This window comes from Macaca thibetana, chromosome 6 (genome assembly GCF_024542745.1).
Source record: "Macaca thibetana thibetana isolate TM-01 chromosome 6, ASM2454274v1, whole genome shotgun sequence".
NCBI lineage: Eukaryota > Metazoa > Chordata > Mammalia > Primates > Cercopithecidae > Macaca > Macaca thibetana.
The window spans coordinates 31,269,282-31,294,556 of NC_065583.1; the positions used below are offsets into that span (position 1 = coordinate 31,269,282).

Consider the following 25,275-nt stretch of genomic DNA (forward strand, 5'->3'; position numbering starts at 1 on the left):
GGGATGCAGTGCTGTCCGACTATGAGCAGGTGTGGGTGTGTGCTTGTGTGTCCTGGGGGCAGGTATGAGCTCACTGTTGGCCAAGTGAACAGGAGAGGAGGTGGACAGCCTGGCTAGGAGGTGGGGGGATGGGAGTCCTGCTGCAGACCCACTCTGTGACCTCAGGTACATCCCTGACCCTCTCTGGGCCTCAACATCACACTATGTTCAGTGATGATCTAAGAGCACTTCCCATTTGGCCATTCTGGGCTAGTGTGCGTGTGTGTGTGTGTGTGTGTGTGTGTGTGTGTGTTGGGGTAGGGGGCAGGCTGAGTGGTGGGGAGTGGGCCACGGGGGTTGCCGAGCCCGCCTGCTGCTTAGTGCGCCTCCATCCGTACACTGCGTTCTGCATATCTCCCTTCAGGTTCCAGTCGGCGCAGTGTGTGTAGGCGAAAGCCCTGCTGTGAATTTTGAAAATAGTTATTTTTGTCACTGGCAAAGGAGGCCTGTTAGGACTCATCAGCTTGTGGATGAGCAGGATGGGTGGGGTGGGGTGGGTGCGGTACGTGTGGGGGTTCAGGTATTAGTTACAGAGCTCCATCCCCACTGCAGAGGTGGCTGAGTCCAGGAGTGAGGGTCTGGCCTGAGGCTGCTGGGTGGAGGTGACCATTCATGCTCTAGGCCCCTTCCTTCTGGTCCTGTTCTTTTTACCCCTTATCACCTCCCCCAACTAGAATCTTTCCCTGCCTCTATGATGTTGATGCCCAGCTGTGTGGTGGGGCGGGAGCCAGGACAGGCAGAGGCCTCTGGATTCCAGTGACCTCCAGCATTTCAGTCTGCCTGGGAGGGAGGCTCTGAAGAAGTAAGTCACCTGTTAGGGCGGTGGCCCAGGCCTGACACACCCTAGGAGATGAGCTGTCCATAGTTCGCCCACTCCTCAGGGTACTCTAGCTCTGCTGGGTGCTTGTCCCAGCTGTGTGGGCGGGGCCTTTCCAGGGTGGCATGGAGCCAAGGCTTCCCTGCCGCTCCAGGCTTGCACGAGTTGTATGGAGGCCTCTCCCGTGCCTGCTGAGTCAGCCCTGCCTGGGCCTACCCTCCAGCTCCAGCCCCCACTTCTCTCCCGGTGCCCCTGCCCTTTGGCACCACAAGTGCAGAACCATGAATGGCCCTTTCTGCTGTCCCCTAATCACTGAGGCTTACTCTCTGTGACCAACCTAAACCAAGAAAGACCAGCTGGGGTCGGGGCTGGCACCTGTTCCTGGTGCCCTGAGAAGGAGACTTGGCCTCAGGTCTCGGTCCAGTCTCAAATCCAGCCCAGAGCTTGCCTAGCTGAGTCCTACCCAACCCAGCATCCAGCAAACAGCCTGGTGGCCCCATGAAAGCTTGAGCCTGCAACTTGGTCTAGAGAAGCTCATGGCTGGCCTAGGCCTGAGATTAGTGGAGGGTCTTTGGTGCCGCAGAGCACTCAAGCCCAATGACAGGCTCAGCCTGTGGTGATTTCTGCTCTTTCCAGCAATCGGCATGGCTCCCGCCAGCCCCCTCCCATCTCCTGTGGCCCAAGTTTCCTCCAGCCAGGGCACCTGGGTCTAGACTCTGTGACAGGCTGCCAACTGGCACTGCCAGGCAGGTGCTTGTACCATTTGAGCACCTGTGCTGGTGTGGAGGGAAGGGAGGGCAGATCAGAGGCAGCTCCGGCCCCTCAGGCCACAGATCTGGGGAAGTCGAGCCCAGAGATGCCTGGTGAGACCCCCTGTTTCTCCCTTGGCTGCATCAGATGGCAGCTGATCTGCCAGCTACAGGGGCCAGAGCCAGGGGGCAGCCTGTCCAAGCTGGGCCCTGCCAGTGGAGTCCTGGGCTCTGGTAACCCATTTCCCAAGGGCCAAGAGATAGCCCACACCTGGATGGAGGGCCAGTGCTCTGGACTCCATCTTTCTCAGGAGGAAGTAGAGGTTCCACTGGGGAGACCTCCTGCAAGCTCTTCCAGGACTCGAACTCAGGTCCTCTAACTGCAGGGAGTGCTGTGCAGCCCTTGGCCCAGTAGCCATTGTCCTCTGTCCCATGGCTCTCTGCTTCACTCTCCCCTGCAAGGAGTGCCTCCTGTGTGGGAGAACTCATTGACAGTGCTGCTCCCTGATCCCTGACGTCCCCACTTCTTCATGTAGGCCCAGCCTTACTTACTGCAATGAATAAACCCAGTCCCCCTCCACCCAGACCCTCAGCAGAACCATTTCTTTCTTGGTCCACTTTCCACCAATTCTGGCCCCCACGCTCACTGCCCTTAGTGGGACAGGCCCCGTGGGGATCCTTTGGATGGCACGCTTTCTGTGGTACCTGCCCAGGCCCTGCAGGACCTTGAGGCACTTGGGTATATGTGTGTGAGCACGTGTGAGGGCTGTGGAAGGTGGGATTTGAGTTGGCTGTCACAATGCCACTGGGGCTACAATCACCCATGCAGGAACCCAGCCCTGGTCACTTTTCATCCCTTCTGTCTCCGTGGGGCACTGCCTGTGTTCACATGCCAATCCCTATTCTGGCATGTCAAGGCTGCGTTCAGCAACCTCCAGGGCTCCGATCCCTGGCCACCAGCCCATAGCATGCAGGCCTGCTCTCGAATGCCACATGCGTGTTGCAGATGGGGGCACACGTGCTGCCTCTCGTGTCTGCCTTGGCCCTGGGGAGTGGGGAGTTTGGCAGGAACAATCCCCCTGATGCAATCATCGGCTCATTCTCTCAGCACCACAGAGGCATGGCTTGCTCCTCAGTGCCCGCCACCACCGGGCACAGCTGCTAGCCTGGCGGGCTCAGGGGAGGTGGTGAATTAGCAGTCATGCCTTCTCAGCAGAGTGGCTATTACCCTCAGGAAGGTGGGGGGTGCCTGTCCGAGGCAGTGCCCACACTGCTGAGTTAGGCTCCAGAAGGCTCAGAGGGGTATGTGTGTGCTCATGTGTAAGACTTTCAGAGGGAGCTTCTTCCTCTTCTCCCTCCTCTTCCTCTCTCTTCCACCTCTCCAGCCATCTCTCCACTATTGGGATCCTGCAGCCCTTGACTTGCCTATCCCCCAGGACTGCATGCACAGTGCAGGACAGCAGGGGAGGGAGAGAAGAGTGACAGAAAGAGAGGGAGATGGAAACCAGAAAGGAAGTAAAAAGGATGAGAAAGATGGAGAACTGAGAAGGAAGGATGCAAAGGAGGGAAGAGGAGAAATGAGGGAGAGGGGAAGGCAAGAGGAGAGAAGAAAGAGGAGTTGAAAGGAGCGATGGAAGTAGGGAAGAAAGACACAGGTGACAGGAGCAGGGCTGTGCTGGCCCTGCTCCCAGCAGCCGCAGAGGCTGCCCCCATGGTCCACATCACAGACAGGGAGAGAGGTGGCCATCTTCCTGCCTCCATTCCTTCACACCTTCCTCTGAGGGACCCGATGCCAGGGCCTTCCCCACGTGCTCTGCTCACTTCTAAGCCTGCTCCATTTCATCAGTGGGAATGGGGAGAGGAAACGGGTCAGGCCAGCACCCAGCCACACAGGACTGCCCCAGTTCAGAACATTAGATTTCCATTAATACAGCCTCATAGTCTCACAGCATAGTTGCTTTTTGTTTTACTGTGAACTTTTAAAACAGTATCATCATTCCTTTGGCACCCGATGAGCTGGAGAGCCTTGTGGTTCCTCTCCTTCCAGCTCTAGTTCTTTGTTCTACAGAAATTGCTGCAAACTAGGCTCAGACAAGGTGATTTCCAAACCACGAGCTAAACTCTAGTGCAGGCTAAGGGAACAGTGCCCTGAAGTGCCGGGACTCAAGATGATGGTGTGTGCTTCTGTGATTCAGGGAGAGGTGTGTGAGGGGAGAGGACTTTTGAGTTTCTCAATAGTAATTTCCCATTTATTGAGCATTTATAGCGTCAGCCGCTGTGCTTGTCTCATTTAATGTACAGAGCAGCCTGGAGGTAGGGAATATTATTGACCCAATTATGCAGATGAAGACACAGAGGCACAGAGAAGTTAGTATATTCATCCTAAATTACATAGCCTGTACGTCGTGGAGTCACCCTAACTACGAAGCCACACTGCTTCTCCTGTCCCTGTGCAATGGCAGGTGGCCTCAGTGGTCACTAAGGGCTCTTGCAGCACTTTCTTGTGTGGAAGCCATCCCCTCCTGGGGGACAGGCTAGAGGGTCTGGGGCAGGAGGGTGGCAGTGCAGCCCTCCCCCACCTCACCACATAGTCCTGTAGCTTGGCCACCGTGTTCTGTGCCCTGCCTGCTGCCCACCGGCTGTGCGGCCCCCGGGCCCAGGCCTCTCTTCTCTGCCTCTGAATTGCGACGTTGGCGGCTGAAGCGGGAAGCATATTGTGCGCAGAAACAAAACTGAGTGGTTTTCCCTTTTTCCGAAGGTGGTAATGGTGCAATTAGTGGCTAAGCCATTACCCCCCTCCTCCCTTGCTCGCTTCCCCTCTTGCCTCTGCCGCCCTCCCTTTCCTCTGCTGGGAATGGTGGCTGAACGGGAGAGCTCACCCTTCGTTCTCCCCTAAACCCCACTCCCAGGAAGAGGGGCAGAATTGGGGGCGTCATCCGGATGTCTCCAGGGGGCCCCTGGAAGTAGGGTAGTGAGTCAGGGACTTCGTGGGATTGGAGAATACCAATAAGCAGATAACATGTCCTACAAGTGAGAGGACTAGCAAGGTGATGTGGAGGTTCAGAAGGGGTGGGCTAGAATCCCTGAGGGTCTGGAGGCCTGGATCCTTTTAGCCAACCCATGCTCACTGGGGGCAGGTGCTGGCATGAAACCTCTGCCCATCAAGCTGCAAAATGGGCCAAGGACCCTTTCTCCTGAGTGGACAGGGGAAGGGGTATGTAGGGTCTGAGATTCCAAGTCCAAGATAGAGTGATGGGATGGTCATGGGCCTGCTTTAAACCTTCATTTTCCTCCTCTGGAGCCTAGAAAGAGGCCTCCTGTTTACATGGTTCCCAAAGGCCTTCACAGCCCTTAGCCCACTCCATCTCCACAGCCTTCCTCTGCAGGGCATCTTCGTTCCCCTGTTGTGTAGAAAAGGAGCTGGAGGCTCAGAGAGGGTGAGTGACTTGTCCATGATCACTCAGCTAATAAATGTCCAAAGTCCGGGCACGGTGCCTCACACCTGTAATCCTAGCACTCTGAGAGGCTGAGGCGGGTGGATTGCCTGAGCTCAGGAGTTTGAGACCAGCCTGGGCAACATGGTGAAACCCCATCTGTACTAAAATACAAAAAATTAGCCAGGCGTGATGGTGTGCACCTGTTGTCCCAGCTACTCGGGAGGCTGAGGCAGGAGAATTGCTTGAACCCAGGAAATGGAGGTTTCAGTGAGCCGAGATTGTGCCACTGCACTCCAGCCTGGGTGACAGAGCAAAACTCTGTCTCCAAAATAAATAAATAAATAAAATAAAATAAAATAAAAATAAATGTCCAAGAATCAGAGCTCAAACTTACATCCTTAGTCTTAAACTCCAGTCCCTTTTCTTCTTAACTCCAAGACCTTGGAGTAAGATCTTGTGACTGTAGGTGTGACTGATGCCCTGAAGAGTTGAAGTTGGCAGGGAAGGTGCCCACAAAATTTTGGAATGAAGATTTCATGGCAGGTCTCTGGCCAGTGGCCTATCCCGGGTAAGCCATGCCATGCTCACCTCCACACAGTCCCCTCTCGCCTTTTTTTTTTTTTTTTTTTTTTTTTTTTTTTTTTTTTTTTTTTACCTTGACTGGAAGCACAAGCAGAAACTGGGACATGAGCCCCAGGAGACCAGATTACCATGGTCCCCTTGGGGGCATGGGGTTGGGGAGAGGTTGCAGAGGAGGGCTCTGGAGGGGAGCAACTGTCACAGCTGTGAGAGGTGGGGATGAGCAGGCAGTCAGGGCTGTTCCTTCCAGAATCCTGGGGTGTCCTCTGCACTTCTCCGCCAAACTAGAGCGCTAGTGTGATGGACAAGGTGGTAAAAGAGCTGAAAGAGCAGAGGCAGAAGCAAGAAAGACAGAGGCAGAAGCAAAAAAAAAAAAAAAAAATACAGAGGGCAACAGAGAGACTGTTGCAGAGACTACAGTGATCCACAGAGGGAGAGCCATCCCTGTGAATTAGCCATCGTTTCCCTGTAAACCTTAGAACCCAGCTGTTGCCAGGGCAACCGGGCAATACCTGTCTCTCTAGAGATGAAGTTGCCAGGGTAACTGCATCCTGTCATTCTTTCCTGGGGACCATCCGGAATGCGGCACCCACTGGCTGTTACCATGGCAACTGCCTTTTTGCCCCACTTAATCCCATCCCGTCTGCTACAAGGGCCCCACAGTTGGAGGTGGGGGAGGTGGGAAGAGAAAATATCACTTGTGGACAAAGTTTGTTCTATTCTACCTCCTCCAGCCCCTCCTTGGGTCCATCACCCCAGGGGGCCTGGGTCCATCCCACCCCCAAGCCCACACAGGCTTGCAGTATTGTGTACGGTATGGTCAGGGCGTCCGAGAGCAGGTTTCGCAGTGGAAGGCAGGCAGGTGTTGGGGAGGCAGTTACCGGGGCAACGGGAACAGGGCGTTTCGGAGGTGGTTGCCATGGGGACCTGGATGCTGACGAAGGCTCGCGAGGCTGTGAGCAGCCACAGTGCCCTGCTCAGAAGCCCCGGGCTCGTCAGTCAAGCCAGTTCTCTGTTTGCACTCGGCAGCACGGGCAGGCAAGTGGCCCCTAGGTTCGGGAGCAGAGCCGCAGCGCCCCAGTCCTGGTCCCCCAGTCCCAAGCCTCACCTGCCTGCCCAGCACCAGGATGGCCACCATCACCTGCACCCGCTTCACGGAAGAGTACCAGCTCTTCGAGGAATTGGGCAAGTGAGTTGTGCCTCAGGGAGTCCTGGAGGGCATGGGGGGGGCGGCGGGGAGATCAGGGTCTCGAGCCGTGTGTGTGCCTGCAGTGCTTGGGAAGCATTCCTGTGTACACAGATGAAGGCAGGCTGTATGGGTTTGGGGGCACCTGCCTGTGCACACAGCATCCAGAGTCGGGCGTGGGCATGTTTGTGGGTGCACAGACGTGCCAAGCTAGCCAGGCGAGTGTGTATGTAGGGATGAAGGGTTAACAGTGTATGCCAATGTACATGCATACACAAACACACACACATGCACACAAGTACACACAACCTGGATACACACAGATTCTTAGAGACTTAGGGTTAAAAAGGAATTTTCCTAGTCAGCTGGGTCCAAAACTGGAATTCCTTCTCTAGTTTTGCTTGAGGTGACCATCTGCCCTCCACTTAGATACCTCCAGTGACAGAGAATTCACCAGCTCCCGGTAGTTCTTCCTGACTTTAGACACCTACAGCGACTATACAGAGTGGCCAACTTCTCCCTCCCCACCTTCCCCTTCTCAGCTCCTGCCAGGAGTGAGGGCATCAGTACAGTAGGGGTTAATATCTGAGCATGGCAGGCTTCCTGGGTGTTGGGAGGTGGGGAGGGGCAACCAGGAAAGCTGCAGCGGGGGCACTGCTGTTTCAGGGGCTGGGGTATGAAGGGCGCAGTGGCTCTGCACAAGCAAAGTTGCCCAGCCCAGAGCTCATTTTCTGCCCTGATGACTGCTGTGTAGAGAAGGATGGGAGGGTGAGGAAAGAGGGGAGCCCCTTGTGGGGGACCCAGTAGGGTGTGGAGTGTCAGGGAGGGATTCCTGGATGTCCCCAGCTGGGTTTCTGGAGGATCCTGGGATGGGTCAAGGGTTGGGTGTATTTTGGAGGCAGAGTTTGCCTTGTGGGCAAAGGAGCACTGATGCCCTGGTTGGTTTCTGCTGTGGCAGCAGGAGCACGGGGCAGGGGCCCTGGAGTCAGGTGTGTGCTGGTGTGAGTTCTGAGTGTGTGTGTACTAGTGTGCATTTTGAGGAGGAGTAATGTGTGTGGCTGTAAAAGGGCTTTTGAGGGGAATTGATTGTGACACTGGAGTACGCTGGTGTGCCCTGCAAGGGCGTGCAAGCATTCATGCATGTGCACTAGGAAGAGGTGCTTCATGTGTAAGGCCTGAAAATGCAAGTGTGCCTGGCAAGGGTGCATGTGTGTGAGTATCACAGGAGTGCTATTGGCTGGGTTGAATGAGAACAAGGGTGTGGACATGACTCATTATATGTGCACATGTATGGCAGGTTAGAGCTGTGTACACATAGGGAGGCGCATGTGTGTGAGGTCTAGGGGTATGTGAGGAGGCTCATGTGAGATGTGGACACAATGGTGTTCCTGGGAAGTCTTGATATGCACATCTATGTGAAGGCTGGGGTCATGCACACAGGATCATGTACGTGTGTGTGCACACGCACGTGTGTGCATGTGTGAGGCCTGGGCTCACAGGCCTATGTGGGAGTATGGGTGTTATAGGCATGTGTGAGCTCATGCTGGTGTCTGCATATGTGTGGGAGGTGGCCCTGTGACTGTATACAGGAAGGCTGCTTGCACACACACACACACACACACACACACACACACACAGACAAACATGCTATCCTACAGGCATGCACCGCCTCCCTTGAGCACACATACCCCCATGTGTACGTGTGTTCACTCTTATCTGCAGACTTTCGGCTTTTCTGAATGTGTTTTGTTGCGGGTAGGGGCAGGAACATAATGTTTGGGGCTGCTCTGGAGGACTGAGGCTGTCTACAAACTTGTGCAGAGACCCCTCTCCAGGTGTTTTCCAGTGCTCGCCTAGAACCCAAGAATTCCCTGATTAGCCGTGAAGCTGCCTTTCAGGGAGTGACCAAGACTGGATTCTGGCAGGACTGCGTCATGAGTACAGTGAGATGGAGTTGAGATGTGACTCAAGTGCTCAAAGTGAAAATAAAAGTGATGTTTTGCCCCAAGAGGAGATGGATATCGTTAAGACTGGGTTTTGTGGGGGCGACTTGGCAGAGAGACCCTTCGTGAGCCTTCACAGAAAATTTCAGGGACAAGGGAGCCGTGGTGTGGCCATAGCAGGAAAACCGAGGGTAGCAGGCATGGCTAGGCCTTGTTTAATCAATTTTAGACTTCTTCCTTCCAGAGCCATCAGACTGCTCTTAACCTTTTTTAGGTCACATATTCCTCCAGGAATCTGATGAAAGTCTAAATCTACATTCCCCGGAAAAACGCACAAACCTACGAAATGTTGCATGCAATGTCAGGAGCTTGCAGGACATCGGGAAGACTATGTATGAGCCTAAGTTTGCAGAAGCTTGTATCAGAGACAAGGGGATAAAGCGGACTGATTCCGCACCCATGATGTCTGTGTTAAAAAGGCCAGAGCACATCACTGAGGAGCCTGGGGCTCCTGCTCTGCACGGCAGCGTCAGTCTGAGCGTCCAGTGGTGCAGGGAGGGGCAGTGCCCTGCATGGCCATTAGGGACACAGGCTCTGTCCCTCACCACCCATAGCTCTGTGACACCAGGCAGGCTACACTACCTCTTTACCCCCACCTGTAGTCTGGAGATAAAAAGGGCTGCGAGGATTCAGTAAGATGGTGCATGTAGAGATGCAGCCTTGAGCCTGGTGCACGACGGGCCCCCAGTGCCAATTGCTACCGGGGAGATTGTTGTTCTGAAAGGCTGGGCAAGGCTGAAAGTGAGGAACGGGATCTGCTTGTACCTTTTGTCTGGAGTTGGTCCATCCGGGGCTGGGAGGAGGTTGACCAAACCGTGCTTCCCCTGTGGCTGGCCTCTTCTGTGGGAGGAAGCCATGAGGGTATCTGCAGGGCCCATCCTTCAACTGATGACCCACGGTTCCTGCCAGCTGGGCCACTGCAGTCACCACCCAAAAGCTGAGCCCCCGTTCCAGAACCCACTTCAGATCACTAGCAGGGTGGCTGGAAGAGGCAGCCAGGTTGGCCCTAAAAGGGCACATGGGAGCCTTTGGGTCTCCTTCTTCAAGGCGTTGGGCTGCCCAACTGGAGAGGAGGGCAAGTCCCTCCAGAGAGCTGCTGGCATCCTGCCCAGTGAGGTCTGGCTCAGGACTGCAGGCCTTTGAGGAGCCCGGGTAGGGCTGGCCATGGATGTGAGAGGAGCTGCTCTTCTCCAGCCCTGGTGGGCAGCCCTCTGGGAACCCGTGACCGGGGCCGGGACCCTGGGCAGGGCTTCTGGAGCCTCTTGATGCTACTCGACTGCAGGTTCCACTGAAGCATATGAATTCAGATGAGTCAAGAACTTGATTCCGGTCTCCTAGAAGGTTGGGGTGGGGCTGTCTCTTGGGATCCAGAGATGAGCTCATCCCTCTTCCTTTGACCCAATCCTCTTCTCTTCTGAGGATGAGAGAAATAAAAGCCCAGACCCTAGCAGCACCGAAGCTTGCAGGAGGCAGGCTGCACCAGCTCCAGGGTTCAGTGTGGACTGAAGTGGGCAGGCCGGAGCTCCCAGCATACACAGCCTTCTCCAAAGACCTCTCTGAGAAAGGGAAGAATGCTGGTTATTGGGCAAAGGGGTTGCCACGGATGCACCAGAGGGCCCAGGGAAGGGGTCACGTTCAAGGAAGTGGAAAACGAGCCTTTTCCAGCCATTGGCATTCTGCAGGCTTCTGATCCCACCCCCAGGAGAGGTTAGAAAGGCAGAAAGTTGCCCTGCAGCCTGTGTTATCACTGGGCTGTATAGGAAGAGTCTCCAAAGGAGATTTCACTTGAGAGAGGGAGAGAGAGGGAGGAAGAGAGACTGGAGAGAGAGCTCAGCCTACTCTTTTCTCCCTAGAAACAGAGATCTGAAATTGACCCAAGGCAGAGCTGGGATCAGAGAAGGGGTTGCAAAGGCTGCAGTTGGCCAGCATGGTTGACAGGGAGGAGAGGGCAGCTTCCTCGACCTAAGCTCCTTCTCACCTGGGTTGATCCACGGGTGGCAGTGTGGCCCAGAGGCAACTCCCTACACTGAGGTCCTGGGGCCCGGGTGCTCAAGTCCTCTCATGGGACTCAGGCTCTAACATCTGTAGAATGTGCTTAGCAATCCTGCCTTTCCCAGGCAGAGCTGTTGGATGGACAATGTCACGTTGGAGAGAGGACACTGGGCATCCATGCACCCAAAGACTGGGGGCCGTGCTTTTCTTCCACCTTTTAAACCCTCTCCTATCCACAGCACTTCGGGGCCAGCGAGGCTCTTTATCCATGAGCTCATCTCTGAAGGAGGCAGGCAGGGCTTACTCATCCAACTTACAGATGAGGAGACCGCAGCTTGAGGAGGTGGAGAGACTGGCTCAGGGGATTGTGTCCAGGTCTCCAGCACCCAGCATATTGGGGGAAGACTGCTGAGAGGGATCATGACTGGTGCCGTATCTGGGGATCATCCTCCCTCTTGTCCACTAACAAGGGAAGAGAAGTGGCCATGTGGGCAGGGGAACTCTGATGTTGCTGATTTTCCAGTCATGATTCTGCCTCTAATTTACTGGGCCATCCTGGGTGAATCACTTGCCGTTTGTGTGCCTCGGCTTTACCATCTGTAAAATGGGGATCATAATACCTCTGGAGATGCCTGCAATGCCCCGTTAGAGATGCCACCTTCTGTAACCTCCCTCTGTGGAGGGCACACATGGGAAATCGCAGACCTCCAGAACATCAGAATTGTAAGGACCATGGAGATGCTCTGCTCATTGCATAGATGGTGCTTGGCTTGGTCTCTGGGAGTCAACATTCAGAAAGAAGTGGTTTGTCCAAGGTCACAGGAGAGACAGGGCCCAGGGCTAGGGGACTAGATGATGTGCAGGGACCAGAGGCCAAAGGACAGGAAATGGAGGGGCAAGACCTCAAGGAAAGGGTGGCAGGAACAGGGAAGGGACGAGCCTTCCTCCCTGTCCTCCAAGCCATCAGAGCCGCAGGCACGCACATGTTCTGGTGCACGCTGCAGCCCTCCGCCCCCGCGCAGCCGCCCCCACACAGGCTGAGACACACTGACACTCTGCTGAGCCTCCCTCCCTCCCTCCCTTCCTCCCCACCTCCCTCCACAAGCACACAGTGACACCACTGCCAGCATACCCTGCAGTCTGGGCCGTGGCCCTCTCTGTGGGGTGAGGGCAGAGCTTTGGAGTGCAACACTCGCATCCTGTTGCCGATGCATGCGTGCTCACACACACATGTGCGTCTTCACACAGCTCACGGGAGCACACACATGCACATGGACACACACACACACACACACACACACTGGCTGTGATAGGGCATAGAGCACGAGTCCGTCTCCCAGTGCAGGGATAGCAAGATGGTGCTAGCTGGGCTTCTGGGCTTTCTCTGACTTTGTCTGTCTGCTTGTCTTTTTCTGTGCTCTTCTCTCCATCTCTCTGGTTTCGCTGTGTCTCTGTCTCTCTGTCTCTGCCCCTGTCTCTGCTCTCTTTGCTGCAGTCCCCTTTCTGCATGTGAACCGCCTGTGGCACTCTCTTGGAGCTTCTCTCTGGCGCTGTAGGAAGCCTCCCACCCCAGGCAACCTGCTGAGTGCAGGTATAGCCCAAGCCGCTGAGACCAAGCCCAGGTCCTCCGGGTCCTCGTGCGGCATGGCTGTCTACCACGGTGTCAGGTGGGACTGTAAGGCCAGTGAGACTTTTTGTGCTGGAGAAGGTTGAGGGCCTTGGTGTCTTGGGGTCATATAAAAAGAGGAACACATCTGGGATCCTTACATCCTTTCAACAGGTATTTCCTGAGCACGTACTCTGTTCCCAGTCCTAGGTTGAGCCCAGCATGCACCACATGCAAGACTTAAGTAGTCTCTGCCCTCGCGGGGCTCACAATCCAGTGCAAAGCCAACATTAATTAAATCACTTCAGAAATCATTATTTAAATGCAACTGGATAAGGGCTTTGGCCACATACACGGAATTGTGAGCTGCAAAGAGACCTCAATTAGTTGGGGTGAGGGAGGTATCAGGGAAAGTTCCCTGAAGCGATGACATTAGGGAGCTAGAGGCTAAATAAGAGTTACCCAGAGGTTAGCTGGGTGCAGTGGTGCATGCCTGTAGTTCCAGCTACTCAGGAGGCTGAGGTGGGAGGATTGCTTGAGCCCAGGAGTCTGAGGATGCAATGAGCTATGATCATGCCACTGCACTCCAGCCTGGGTGATACAGACCTTGTCTCTATCTTAAAAAGAGAGCGAAAGTAAGAGAGAGGAAGAAGAGTTCACCAGAGGGAAGGGGGTGAAAGAGTGTTCCTAAGAGTGGGAACAACTCAGACAAAAGCTCTGAGGTGTGTATTTCAGTGGAGCATGTCAGCCCTAGGGGGATCTGGGGTCCCACTCTTCTCTGGCCCGTTCAGCCTGACCCCAATTTCCAGATGTTGGGTCCTAGCAGGACTATTAAAAACCTGTAGATTGTCTGGAAGAGGGGGCCAGGCAGGGTGGTGAAGGTCTGGAAGCTGAATCAAGTGAGAGAACACCAAGGAACTGAGGGGCTTTAGCAGACAGAAGAGACCCCTCAGGGACTATGTGTCTCCCTTCCCCAACCCCTGTGTCTGCAGAGATGTCCTGGGGCCTGAGAGGCCCTAGAGGCAGAGCTGCCGACTATGTAGAGTAAGGGAGGTAGCTTTTAGCTCCACAGAAGGAAGACATTCCAATGGTCAGAACCGCTCCTGCATCCCACAACTGGCTGTGGCCTCAGGAGCTAGTGCTCTGGCAGTAGAGATGTGCAAATTCCCACTCTCATCCACGGCCTTACCTTCCTTGCAGGCCTCCTGCCCTAGGTCCCTGCCCTCATCTGGGGAGATGCTTTGCTAAAAGAATGAAGTGGGAGATGATTTAGAGCCAGGGTACCCTCAATTCAATTCAGTATATCGGAGGGAAGAGGGCTCCATTGTCTTACAGATGGCGAGCTAAGGCCCAGAGAGGGCGAGGCCCTAGCCCATGGTCACACAAGCTAGTGACACATGAGAACTGGACACTCCAGTGTCTGTCCACTCCAGTGCTTGGCTGTCCTATCCCTGGAGGCCTCTCTCTCTCTGACGCTTGGAACTCTGAAAGCCTTCATGGTATATACTCTGGACAGGGCCAGGCCATCAAAGACTGAGGAGAAAGTCACCCCTTGGCATGTCCCCTGCCTTGCTGGGCTCTGGCCCTGCCTTTAAACACTGTAAAGAGAAAATAGAATATTTTTCTATTTTTCTTTTTGTGACCCATTCGAAAAAACTCTTGTGCAGCCAAAACAAGGAATATGTTGGAACTTCTGTTGGTTCAATGTTCCCTGCAGCAAACAGATTCTTCCGGATCCCAGCCCTTCTGTGTCCCCCACGAGACTTCTGCTGGATTGGTGTTTGGGGGCGGGGGGCAGTGCGGGACAGCTCAAGCACACTGCGTCCCTGCAGCATCTTTTAGAGTCTGGGAGTGGGTGGCTGCAGCCGCAGGCGGTTGAGAGGATGGGAGAGGTGTGGTTTCAGTAATAGGTCCTAGGATTTTCTGGCTGTATAATGCTTTGTTCTGTGGAGTTCTGCTCACAGAGCTGGGAAGAAGTGGGGAGAGTCAAGCAAAGGGGATGGTGAGCCCCCAGCGCCATCTCCTCTGATCTAGTCACCATTTGAGAAGCTGCATAGCTGTGTTTTGTTTGTTTATTATTAAGAAAAGGTACTAATGCCTAAATGGGAAAGAAAGAAAAAGAAAGAGAAGGCTTAAAAATTACTTATCAACAGTTGATTTCACAGATGGGTAAGCTGAGGCCTAAAAGCTTCTCATTGTTTCTGAATGAAACTGACCCCAGCTTTTTAACTGTTTTGGGAATCCGGAGTCCTCAGAGAATCTCAAATAAGCTGTGGGTACTCTCCCCCTCCCAAAATGCCCACTCACCGCGACACGCAGAATGCTGTTATTTTCCACAGTTCCTCCTACTCCAAAGTCCGACTGTGGACCTCAAGGTCAGACCCCCTCTAATCTGAGAGTACTGGGTATTGGAAAAAGCAATGGACTATGAATCAGCAGTCCTGGGTTCAAGGTCTTGGCCCCAGTCTCTTCAGCTTTGGAATAGGAGGGGGTGGACTTCAAAAGTAAGACATTGTGGGCTATACAAAGTTCTGATGCAGCCACATGTGGCCCACACTCTAGCCCAGTGCATGGTGCTGCCTCTGTGGCCCACCCCAGCTCTTTCCCTTCCCCCAGGCATTCTAACCTGTCTATTCTGGGTTCCACATCCTGGGTGATCAAATCAGCCAGCCTGGGCTATGTGTTACCACCAAAGGGTTTTAGATGCAGATTCTCTCACAGATAACAGATCTATCTGCATTTGACCAGGACCTTTCTGAAATCACCCCCAGCTCATCTCAGAGAAGTGAAATGCTTAAGTATCTTAACCAAGAGTGGGGAAATTTTGGGGAAGAGGCTGGGCTTTGATTATGAGGTGCCTGCCACGTAGCATCTAGGCAAGATAATGAGTAGCTAAAAATACGGAGCTAGAGTTCCGAAGACAGGAGGGGACTCTGGATGTGGATTTCAGTTTTGGGTGATGGTCAATGACTTTAACTATTTGGGAAGTCATGGACTCCTTTGCAGAGCTGATGACTATGCATCCTTTGCCCAGAACAATGCACAGACACAGAATCATTTTAATACAGTTTTAAGTGGGTTCACAAATGTCCGGAGCCTCCCCAGAGATCACAGCTAATGGCCCCTGGTAGAAGGGATGGGCGGGAGTGGTAAGAGGGTGGGTGGAAAGAGGCCGGGAGCAGCAATACTGAGGGAAGGTGGGGCAGCGAAGGCATTTTCAGTGATGGGGGAGACCAGGAGAGCATGGCGACCCAGAAACAAAAGGAAAGGTGAGCTCAAAGCTATGTTCAGTGAGGCCAAATGCTACCTGGGGTGGGGTAGGCAAGGTGCATTAGGCTCCAGCGGGGACTGCAAGGGGTAGTGGTGAGGGTGGGAGGAGGCATGGGTGGGCGAACCTGGTGCAGGCATTTCTTTCACGGAGCCCCGGGGGCGGCAGCCAGATTGTGGTGGGTTCATGGAGTGTGGGAGGTGGGAAGAGGAGGCGGCGGATGTCGGACATTTGTTCTGGAAGCTTGGCAGCAAAGAAGAAGGGAGGAAGGAAACAGCCCAGGCTGCTGGGTCGAGAGAAAGGTTCCTGGTTGTTTTGCTTTATTTGAGGAGGTTGTTTTATTTTTCTGGAAGGAGGGAGACCTCAGCATGTTTGAGGAAACAGTCAATGAAGAGCAGACACTAAAGACTACCGTAAGGGGCCCAGACAATCAGACCCCCACGGAGCCCAGAGTGGAGGGAAGTGTTTGGTGAGTGCTGTCCCCAGAAGGCCGCAATAGATCATAAGTGTTCCTGTTTGCTGAGACTCACAGGTGTAACGTGGCTCTGAGTGGTCTGGGGTGAAGGTGAAGAGGCTTCCTTTAGAGAAAGTGGCAGCAACCAGTCTTGGGCAGCAGAGACCCCTCACAAACATCCCCAGGAGGGAGCGGGGCTGGTCCCATCTTTTGAATGAGGAAACTGAGGCCCAGAAGAGTAAGCAAGCTGGTAGCCAAGCTGAGTGAGGGCTCAGGTCTTCTGACTCCCCATCTAGTGCTCCTGGAGCTGCACTTGACTGCCATGTCAACTCTTCCTGCTGTTTCAGGCCAGAGAGGGCGGTGGGCCCCTGTGGGCTGGCAGCCAGCTACACCCAGGACACCTTGCCTGCCAGGCAGCTAGAAAGCAATTTCCCAGCGTGAATCTTGCTTTTCACAGCCCATTAGCACGTTCCCACATTCTCAGCCACGCGCACCGGACTCACTGTCACTGTGCCCTCTCTGTCTGTCTGCCAGAGGGGGGCCTCCCTGCCTGCCCACACTCCTGCTCGTCCACTCTCAGGGGCAGGCTATTCAGCCCTGGTGAGCTGCCCCTTCCCCACCTCGCTATGGCTCCCACACACCTCCACCTTGGCTTACTTCTTCCCCGAGTTTGGCAAACAATGTCCATTTTGTTTCTGATGATGCCAGCTGTCCTCCTCCCTTCGTGGATAATGATGCCTACACAAGGCATTGTTCCTTGAGCATTTACTATACCCCAGGGACTCTGCCAAACTCATTGCCTGCCTAATTATCTCATTGAATCCTTGAAACAACTGCATAGGCTTGGTACTATTGTTGTCCATATTTTGCAGTAGGGGGGAAACAGGCTTACTGAGGTGAAGTAGCTTGCTAGGAAAGAGCTGACCCACTATGTGAACTCTGCTTGGTCTGACTCAGGAGTGCCTGCTCTTCTCTATGTAGAACCATGCTCTCCAATGTGGCAGTCATTAGCCACATATAGTTATTTAGATTAAATAAAATAAGAAATTTGGTGCTCAGTTCCACTGGTCCCATTTCAAGTGCTCTGTAGCATCTGTGGCTGGTGGCTGCTGCAGTGGACAGCTCAGTGTGTGTGCATCATCACAGGAAGTTCTGTTGGACGGCACTGGTATGAAACACTAGAGCTGAAAAGCTACTGCGTTCCTGAGCCTCATCCCTACCCTAGCCTCCACATTGCAGATGAAGAGACTGTGGCCCTCACTGGGGCCGATTCTTGCCTAAGTCCTCCCAGCAGGGCTGAGGGCTGAGACTTGGTTCCTCCAGTGTCTGCCTGTCTGTCTCTCCCCAACACACCCTTCCCTGCCTACATTCTGTGACCCTCTGGCTCACATGGATACACGCTTCATACCTAGGGTGACATACATGTGCTTTGTCACACCTACAGCCTCACAGCATCACACTCTTAGGGGCTAGACCAGGTAGCCAATACATGCCTATGGCCAGACACCCACCCCTTGCACCCAGGAACACTTCCCCCACCCCTCCTCCTTTGCACCCAGGGGCATTCCCCTACACCTCTCAAGGAATTCAGAAATACTTTCACAGGCACTTCCAGGACTGCCCATGGCCATCTGCCCCAGCCCTCACACCCAGGCCTCATCCCTTCCTCTTGGGACTCTTGGCCATCGCCTCCCACCCCTGCCCTCCCAACCTTGGCCTCCTTGCCTCTCCTGCCCTGTCCTGTTCCCAAGTTCCTGCCCACTTGCCCATCTGCTGGCTGCCTGCTCAGCTCAGGGCCACAAGAGGAGCGGGCTGGCTCTTCTGTTTGCCAGGGTTTCTGGGCTGTGGCCACTTGTTCGTGCAGGACAAGAATACAGAAACATTTTTTTTTTCTTTTTTAAACAGAAGATAAAAAAGGGAAGAGGTTAGGGCTGCCGACTCACTGCCCTCATTCTCATTTTGGCTATGACTTTCCTCTGATCCCTACCGCCATGGCAGGTAGGGTTGGAGCCTGGGGCTGCCTAGGTAGCAGCCCAGCCCCTTTTCTCACCTCATTTGCCCCCCTTCTCCCCAAACTATGTCCCTTGTGCTTAGTACTGTATCAAGTGTTTTGCACCAGTTACCTCACTTAATCTCCCCGACAGACCCAGGAAGTGGAGGCTGTTATTACCCTCTAACAGGAAGACGCAGGAAGGTGATGTGTCAAGTTCAGCATCACACAGTTGGGGGTGAGCTAGGATTGGACTGCGGGTCTTTGTGACCCCAGAGCCTCTGCTCTTGAGGACCACATTCTCCTGTCATGGTTGAGTCAGAAGAAAAAGTGCAAGGGACCTGGATTCTCTTCACAACCTCAATTAGGAATATGCCTGCTCACTTGAGGCCTCGGTTTCCCGATCTATTAAATGGGAGAGCAGAATTCCAACTCCACAGGATTGCTGTGAGGGTCAAAAGTGTGCTTAGTGGTGAATGTACATTTGAAGGGAAGAAGACTTCTGGGCTTGTAAGGGGCTGGTGCCCTCCGCATCACCAGCTCTAAGCTTGTTTTGAGAAACTCCTCCCTCTGAGCATCTGATAAAAGCTATGCACCCTTACCTCCCTCCAAAAAATGCACTTGCTTACACTTGGATGTACAGGTGTCCTTCAAGGGGCTCAGGGTCCCCGCACTACCCCATCTATGGCATGGACTCCTGGTGAGGAGCCTCTAATTTATACAAAAGCTTGGTGCTGTTCGGAAGAGGAACTTCAGCAAGTATGGCTTCTCTTGTTTTATAGACATAGCTCTTATGGCCTTGGCTCCCTGAGCCAGAGCCCAGTCTCATGGGGCCTGTCAGGCCTCCCTGAGCAGAGCCCTCGCTGACCCCCATCAGTGTGGATTTCCAAGGGAGACAGGATACGCAGCAGGACTTCCCCAGAAGGCGCTGGGCAGTGCTGGGCTGCCTGAGAAAGAATCACCTACAGACAGAGTTAAAATGAAATTACAAATTCCCTGGGCCTACACCCAGAGGTGCTGATTTAAGAGGTCTGGGTGGGACCTTGGAATCTGCTTATTTTTTCTTTTGAGACAGAGTCTTGCTGTGTCACCCAGGCTGGAGTGCAGCGATGCTATCTCAGCTCACTACAGTCTCCAACTCCGGCACTTAAGTGATCCTCCTACATCAGCCTCCTGAGTATCTGGGAACACAGACGTGCACCACCATGCCCAGCAGTAGAGACGGAGTTTCGCCATGTTGCCCAGGCTGGTCTCAAACTCCTGGGCTCAAGCGATTCTCCCACCTTGGCCTCCCAAAGTGCCGGGATTGCAGGCGTGAGCCACCACGCCCGGCCAGAATCTGTTTTTTCAAAGATCTTTCAGGGGATTCTCAGGCAGCCAGTTTGATAATCATTGATCTAAGGTCTTTACCTAGAATGAAATTTTGCCTCTCTAATGGAGAAATTACACTCATCCCTCCCTCCTGCTGTCCAACCATCCCTTCTTCAATCCCTCCATCCACCCACACATATTAATTGAGCTGTAGCTCTGGACCAAGTTTTGTCAGGTGCTGATGAGCAGGACGAGACCCAGCTCCTGCACCCTGGAGCTCACAACCTTCCCCGCTTCCTGCCCTTCTCTTCCTGGAGTTCTCAGAACCTTGCCCAGATGTGGCCACTTTAAACTTTTTTCTCATAGGGCTTTTGAGAATCATGGCCCCCAGCTAGAGGGGGACCTAAAGGTCTTTGGGGTCCATCCCCATCCCTGGGTAGGGCGGGCACGTTTGAGAGACCAGTTGTCCCCCATCTTCCTTAGATGCCTGTTCCTATTCCTAACACCCCATCTGAAAATTTCCTCTCCTGTCTCACTCCATTTTCTCTCACTCTTGCTGAAATCCACCTCCTTCTCCTGCAAGTCACACTCATGGAGGCTCTATTGGCATTAGACACTGGGTATTCAAGCACTGGGGACAGAGGAAAAATGTGAAAGTCCTGGCCCTCAGGAACTCACTGTCAGGGTGGGAGAAATAAGCCGGTGGAGGAGCCACCACCAGTCTGAGTTAGATGGGGGTGTAGGGTTGTGATATTATGATATCATAAGAAATCTAGAAATATGTAGTTGGTCATTGTCCCTGGTTCTTGGCACAGAGCTCCCCAAACCCTTGTAATTTTCTAAGTGATGGAGGTACTAACAGCATCTTTTGTTCTAGTATTTGGTCTTAGAACCCAGTTCCTGACTCAAAGCTCCCAGCTGCCTTGGAATTTCCTGGGTGATGAGAGCATCTTTTGTTCTAATGAGGCAGCTTTGGGTGGGTGCCTGTGTGGGAGCCGGTCACAGAAAGATCAAACCATGGCCAGAAGCTTAGAACTTTCAGCCCCTCCCTGCATTCTCAGGGAGGGGAGAGGGGCTGGGGATTGCATTAATAAACAATCATGCCTAGTGATGAGACCTCCATAAAGGTCTCTTAAGTACAGAGCTTGGAGACCTTCCGGGTTGGTGAACACATCCACATGCCCTGAGGGTGACACACCCCAACTCCATGGGGACAAAAGTTCCTGTGTTCAAGATCCTTCCAGACCTTGCTCTGTGCCCCTCTTCATCTAGCTGTTCATCTGTACCCTTTATCATAACCTCTGTTGTAAACACACACACATGCACAACTGGTAAATGTAAGTAAGCGTTTTCCTGAGTTTTGTGAGCCATCATAGAAAATTCTAAAAGGAGGAGGCTGTGGGATCCCCCAGTCACCAGCCAGGTTGGACAGAATTGTGAGTAACCTGAGGACCCACTATTTGTGACTGGTATCTGAAGCAAGGGGATCGTCTTGTAGGTTTTAGCCCTTAACCTGTGGGGTCTGCACTAACTCTAGGTAGTTAGTTTCATAACTGAATTATAGGATACCCAACTGATGTCCAGAGAATAAGTTGCTATGGAAAAAAAAAAAACAAACCCTTTATAGCTGGTGGCCAGAAGTGTTGTGGGAATGATGGAAGAAAAATGAATTTTTTCTAAGCAGGGGTGCTCTGGAAGCACGGAAGAGGGGCCGCGTAGCAGGGGAGAGTCTCAGGGAGGGGACTGGGGTCTTGCTGCTTTCTTCCTGGTAGCATATGGACAGGCTGCATGCCCCAAGGAGGAGCCACAGCTGTGCGAGGCCCTCTGCGTGCCCATGAATTCTGGCCCCCTCTAGCTTTCCTACAAGGTTATATTTCTTGGTCTGTAGTCTGTATCCTGGCTCCTTCCTCCTCATCCTTCTTTACAGTTTCCCAGCCGCTCATTTCCTGCTGCCCAGACATGAAGCCAGTGATACCATGCTCAGGGCTGTGTGCAGAGCAGGCATCTGTGCTAGCCTGCAGGCTTCTTCAGTGCCTGCCAGCATCCTCCTCTGCCTTGTCAGCCTCATCTTTTTGTGGGCTTGGAGCTGCCCATGAGCTTGAGATGGGGCATCCAAGTTTGGAGGATGTGATGTGTGCAGCCATGTCAAAAACCTGGGCATGGCCCAGCCTGCCAGGAACTGGAAGGCTTACTTGGTGTGGAAGTCACACACCCAAGAGTGCTAACATCTGAGTTCTAGACACAGCTCTGCCTGTTATGAACCATTTGACCTTGAGCAATCTACACTGGAACTCAAAGTCTTGAGGAATCATAATCTGCATTTTAACAAGGTACCTAGGTGACTTCCCTGGACATTTAGATTTGGGAAACCTGCCCAGGAGACTCTCTTCTTCCATTAGCACGGGGTTAGGGTGCTATAGTGGTGACTACGGTCAGTATTGGGCCCTTTAGGAGTCTCCTGTGTATATGAAGGGATTGGAGTGCATGGCCTTTGTGGCAAAGAGAGCAAAATGGCATCTAGACTCCAGATCTAGCCCTTAGACAAGTTTTGTTTGGCCTAATACCATCCTCAAATTCTTTTGGAATAGGTGCCAGTGTTTAAAAATTGGAAAATTTCTCATCAATATCTAGTTTTGTAGCTTTTCCTGAAAAATCAAATGAGGTAGGAAATGGGCCACATTCTACGTGGTGACAATGTTTTCCCCTGTGAGGTGGAAAACTCACAGACCTTGCCCCAAGTTCTCTTATAATTACTAATAGTTTGAGGATAAAATCCCAAGAGTCTCTTAAAACGTGAAAAGATGCTCAGCTTCACTCGTAATATGACAATTACAAATTGAATTACAGCAAATTGCCATTTTCCACCTGTCTCTTTAGCAGATATAAAAAGTTTGATAATACACTGTGTTGACAAGGGCAAAGGAAACTGGCACCCTTGCATTCCAGTGGGAAGGTGAGTTGGTACAATCTTTAATACGGACAATCTCTCATTATCCATTGAAATCAGCAAACAACAGCTACCCCTTGACCGGATAACATAAGTTCTGGAAATGTATCCCACACAGACACGTGCATACATAGGATATATAATTCTAATGCACACATACACGGCTAGTCATTGTAGCATTGTTTGTAATGGCTATAGATTGAAACTAATCTGAGTGCCCATCGGTAGGGGACTGGCTGAATCAGACAGCCATACAATTACATACTAAGTAACAAGGAACTCTTATGTTATGATACGGAAGGAGGATCTCTAAAAATATATTATTCACTGAAAAAAGGAAGGTGGAGAACAGTATACAGTGTCCAGTACCATTAGTGTGTGGGACACCGTCTGTGGAAAGAGACTCAAGGACATGGTGACAGTGGTAATCTCTGGGAAGGGGACCTCAGAGGCTGTAGTACAGTGGCGAGAGGGAGTCATTTTACTACCTATACCTTTATATCTTTTGAACTTTGAACCATGTCCATGTTTACCTACTGAAAGAATAAAAAACTAAAAACTTTTAGAGACCTGATTTCTGCGGTTCTAACACTACATGATTCTAATGTTTTACAGCATGGTGAGCCCAACTTTGATGACGTTGGCAGGCTCCTCTCACTTGAGGCCAAGCTTCTAATCTTCTGCTTCTGGGTCCATCTTCTGGGTCCCTCTGGCCTCGCTCTGTCCCTGAGTTGGGCCACAGAAGCCCCTGTGAGCTTGAGCAGCACTGATGAAGGGCTTCCTTCTAGCGTAGGGCAGCGACGTGAACTCCAACATCTCCTAGGGACACAGCCCTTGGGCGTTCCCTCACCCTTTCCACCTTCTCTGTCCTCCTAGGGGAGCCTTCTCGGTGGTGCGAAGGTGTGTGAAGGTGCTGGCCGGCCAGGAGTATGCTGCCAAGATCATCAACACCAAGAAGCTGTCAGCCAGAGGTAGGTGCCTGATCTCTACCCTGCCCACCCTCCAGGGCTCTCCTCTCTCCCCTTACCTGTACTGCTTGGTTTAGACCAGGACCCAGGGCCGAGCCCATGGGTGATACTTATGGCAGGGGTGGGGGCTGCTCTTCCTGGGGGTGCCTTGAGAATAGACCTTCCCTTTTTCCTTCTTTTCATTTTTTCGAGGCTGGAGACCACAGCCTCACCCAGACAGGCCAAGCTCTGTGCCTCACAGGTGAGGACTGAGACACCAGATGGGCCCACCTTTCCCTGCTCTTCTGCCACTCGCTGTCACTTCTCCCCTCCAGACCTCTACCCCTGCCATTCCCTCTGTCTGAACGCCATCTCCTGGCTCCTTTCATGAATGGCTGTTTCTCAGCCTTCAGGTCTCAGCTTAAGGTCACATCCTTTGAGAGGTTTTCCTGACCCCATAATCTGACGAGGCCTCCTCCATTCTCTCTCTCTCTCTCTCTCTCTCTCTCTCTCTTTTTTTTTTTTCTGAGATGGAGTTTCACTCTTGTCGCCCAGGCTGGAGTGCAATGGTGCGATCTTGGCTCACTGCAACCTCCTCCTCCTGGGTTCAAGCGATTCTCCTGCCTCAGCCTCCCGAGTAGCTGGGATTACAAGTGCCCAGCACCACGCCCGGCTAATTTTTTTTCTTTGTATTTTTAGTAGTGATGGGGTTTCACCATGTTGGCCAGGCTGGTCTCGAACTCTTACCTCAGATGATCTGTCCGCCTTGGCCTCCCAAAGTGCTGGGATTACATGCGTGAGCCATCACGCCCGAACTATTTTCTCTCTTATTACTGTTTATTTCCTTTATGGCTTTCCCTGACCTAGACTCATCCTGTTTACTGATAAGGCCCCTTGTTTAATACCCACCTCCCTTTTTGGGCCGTAGACTTCAAGAGTATGGGCTACTCTGCACCCAGCACCTAGGACAGCACCTGCCACACAGAGAGGGGCCAGTGAACTCCAAGTGCGCTTGGCTTCAGCTACTCCACTCTTGGGTCTTCCAGAGAGTGGGTCTGGGATATGATCTGGGTTTTGGAGAAGATGCCCAGATAACTCTAATTTGCAGATGAGTTTGAGAACCATGGCCCTAAGACCTTAGAAGCGGTCCTGGGCCAGTGACGTTAGCATCCCCAGCAGCTTGTTAGAAAAGCAAAGCCTAGAGCCCCACACCAGACTTGAAGAATCTGAATCTGCATTTTAACAAGATACCTGGGTGATTGTGGACATTAAAATCTGGGAAGCCTGCCCAGGAGATGAGCTTCTTGCCATGACTGTGTGTTTGAGACAGTGATGGTGGTAACCACAGTCAGTGTGTTGGGAAGCGTTATCTTCAAAGATGCCAGTCCCCACCCTGAATGAAATGGTGTATAAGCTTTCCTTGGGACCGCCTGGTGGCAGAGAGAATTCTGTTGGGTGAGGTGGGGGCAGGTGTGGGCTGTACAATCCATGGTTTGTGCAGTGCGGGAGATGTTGTGTGAGAGGCTGGCAGAGTGTCCAGGTGTTTGATAGGCACAGCTGTGTGGGGCCAGGGGCCAGCAGGGGCAGGTTCGTGGCTGGCCTCACAGTGGCTGGTACAGGAGGCTCATGCTGCTCCCAGCAGGCCTCCCAGCAGGCCTCATGTTGGACTGTGTGTTGCTGCCTTTCTTCTCTGGCTCAGTGTTGCTGGGAGCTCAGCACTTTCTTCCAGTTACCGACCTCCCCCCATGTCTTGCAGGTCAAAGTGGATCAGCAGAGGGGGTGGCTGGGGGTAGGGTGAGGGTCTCTGAAGGGCCAGAAGCCCCACGTGGTACACAGTCAGTGTGAAAAGTCCAAGCTTGTGGAAGGCTGGGAGCTAGAGACAGGGCAGGCAGGAATGCTGGCAGGAGTGTTGCCTCATGGCCAGATGCCTGGATTGGCCTTGTCATTGCT

The 25,275-nt window shown here is 52.9% G+C and overlaps 1 protein-coding gene across 2 annotated transcripts in view; it reads left to right on the plus strand.

The window, feature by feature from the left end:
* Nucleotides 1-6,533: 6,533 nt before the first annotated feature.
* CAMK2A (calcium/calmodulin dependent protein kinase II alpha) overlaps nt 6,534-25,275 on the plus strand; it is a 69,908-nt gene continuing 51,166 nt past the window's right edge. For both annotated transcript variants that reach the window (XM_050793665.1, XM_050793666.1), the window contains exons 1-2: nt 6,534-6,810; nt 23,255-23,349. In XM_050793665.1, coding sequence (XP_050649622.1) covers nt 6,749-6,810; nt 23,255-23,349 — 157 coding nt within the window. In that variant the 5' untranslated portion in view covers nt 6,534-6,748. The remainder of the gene's footprint in view (nt 6,811-23,254; nt 23,350-25,275) is intronic.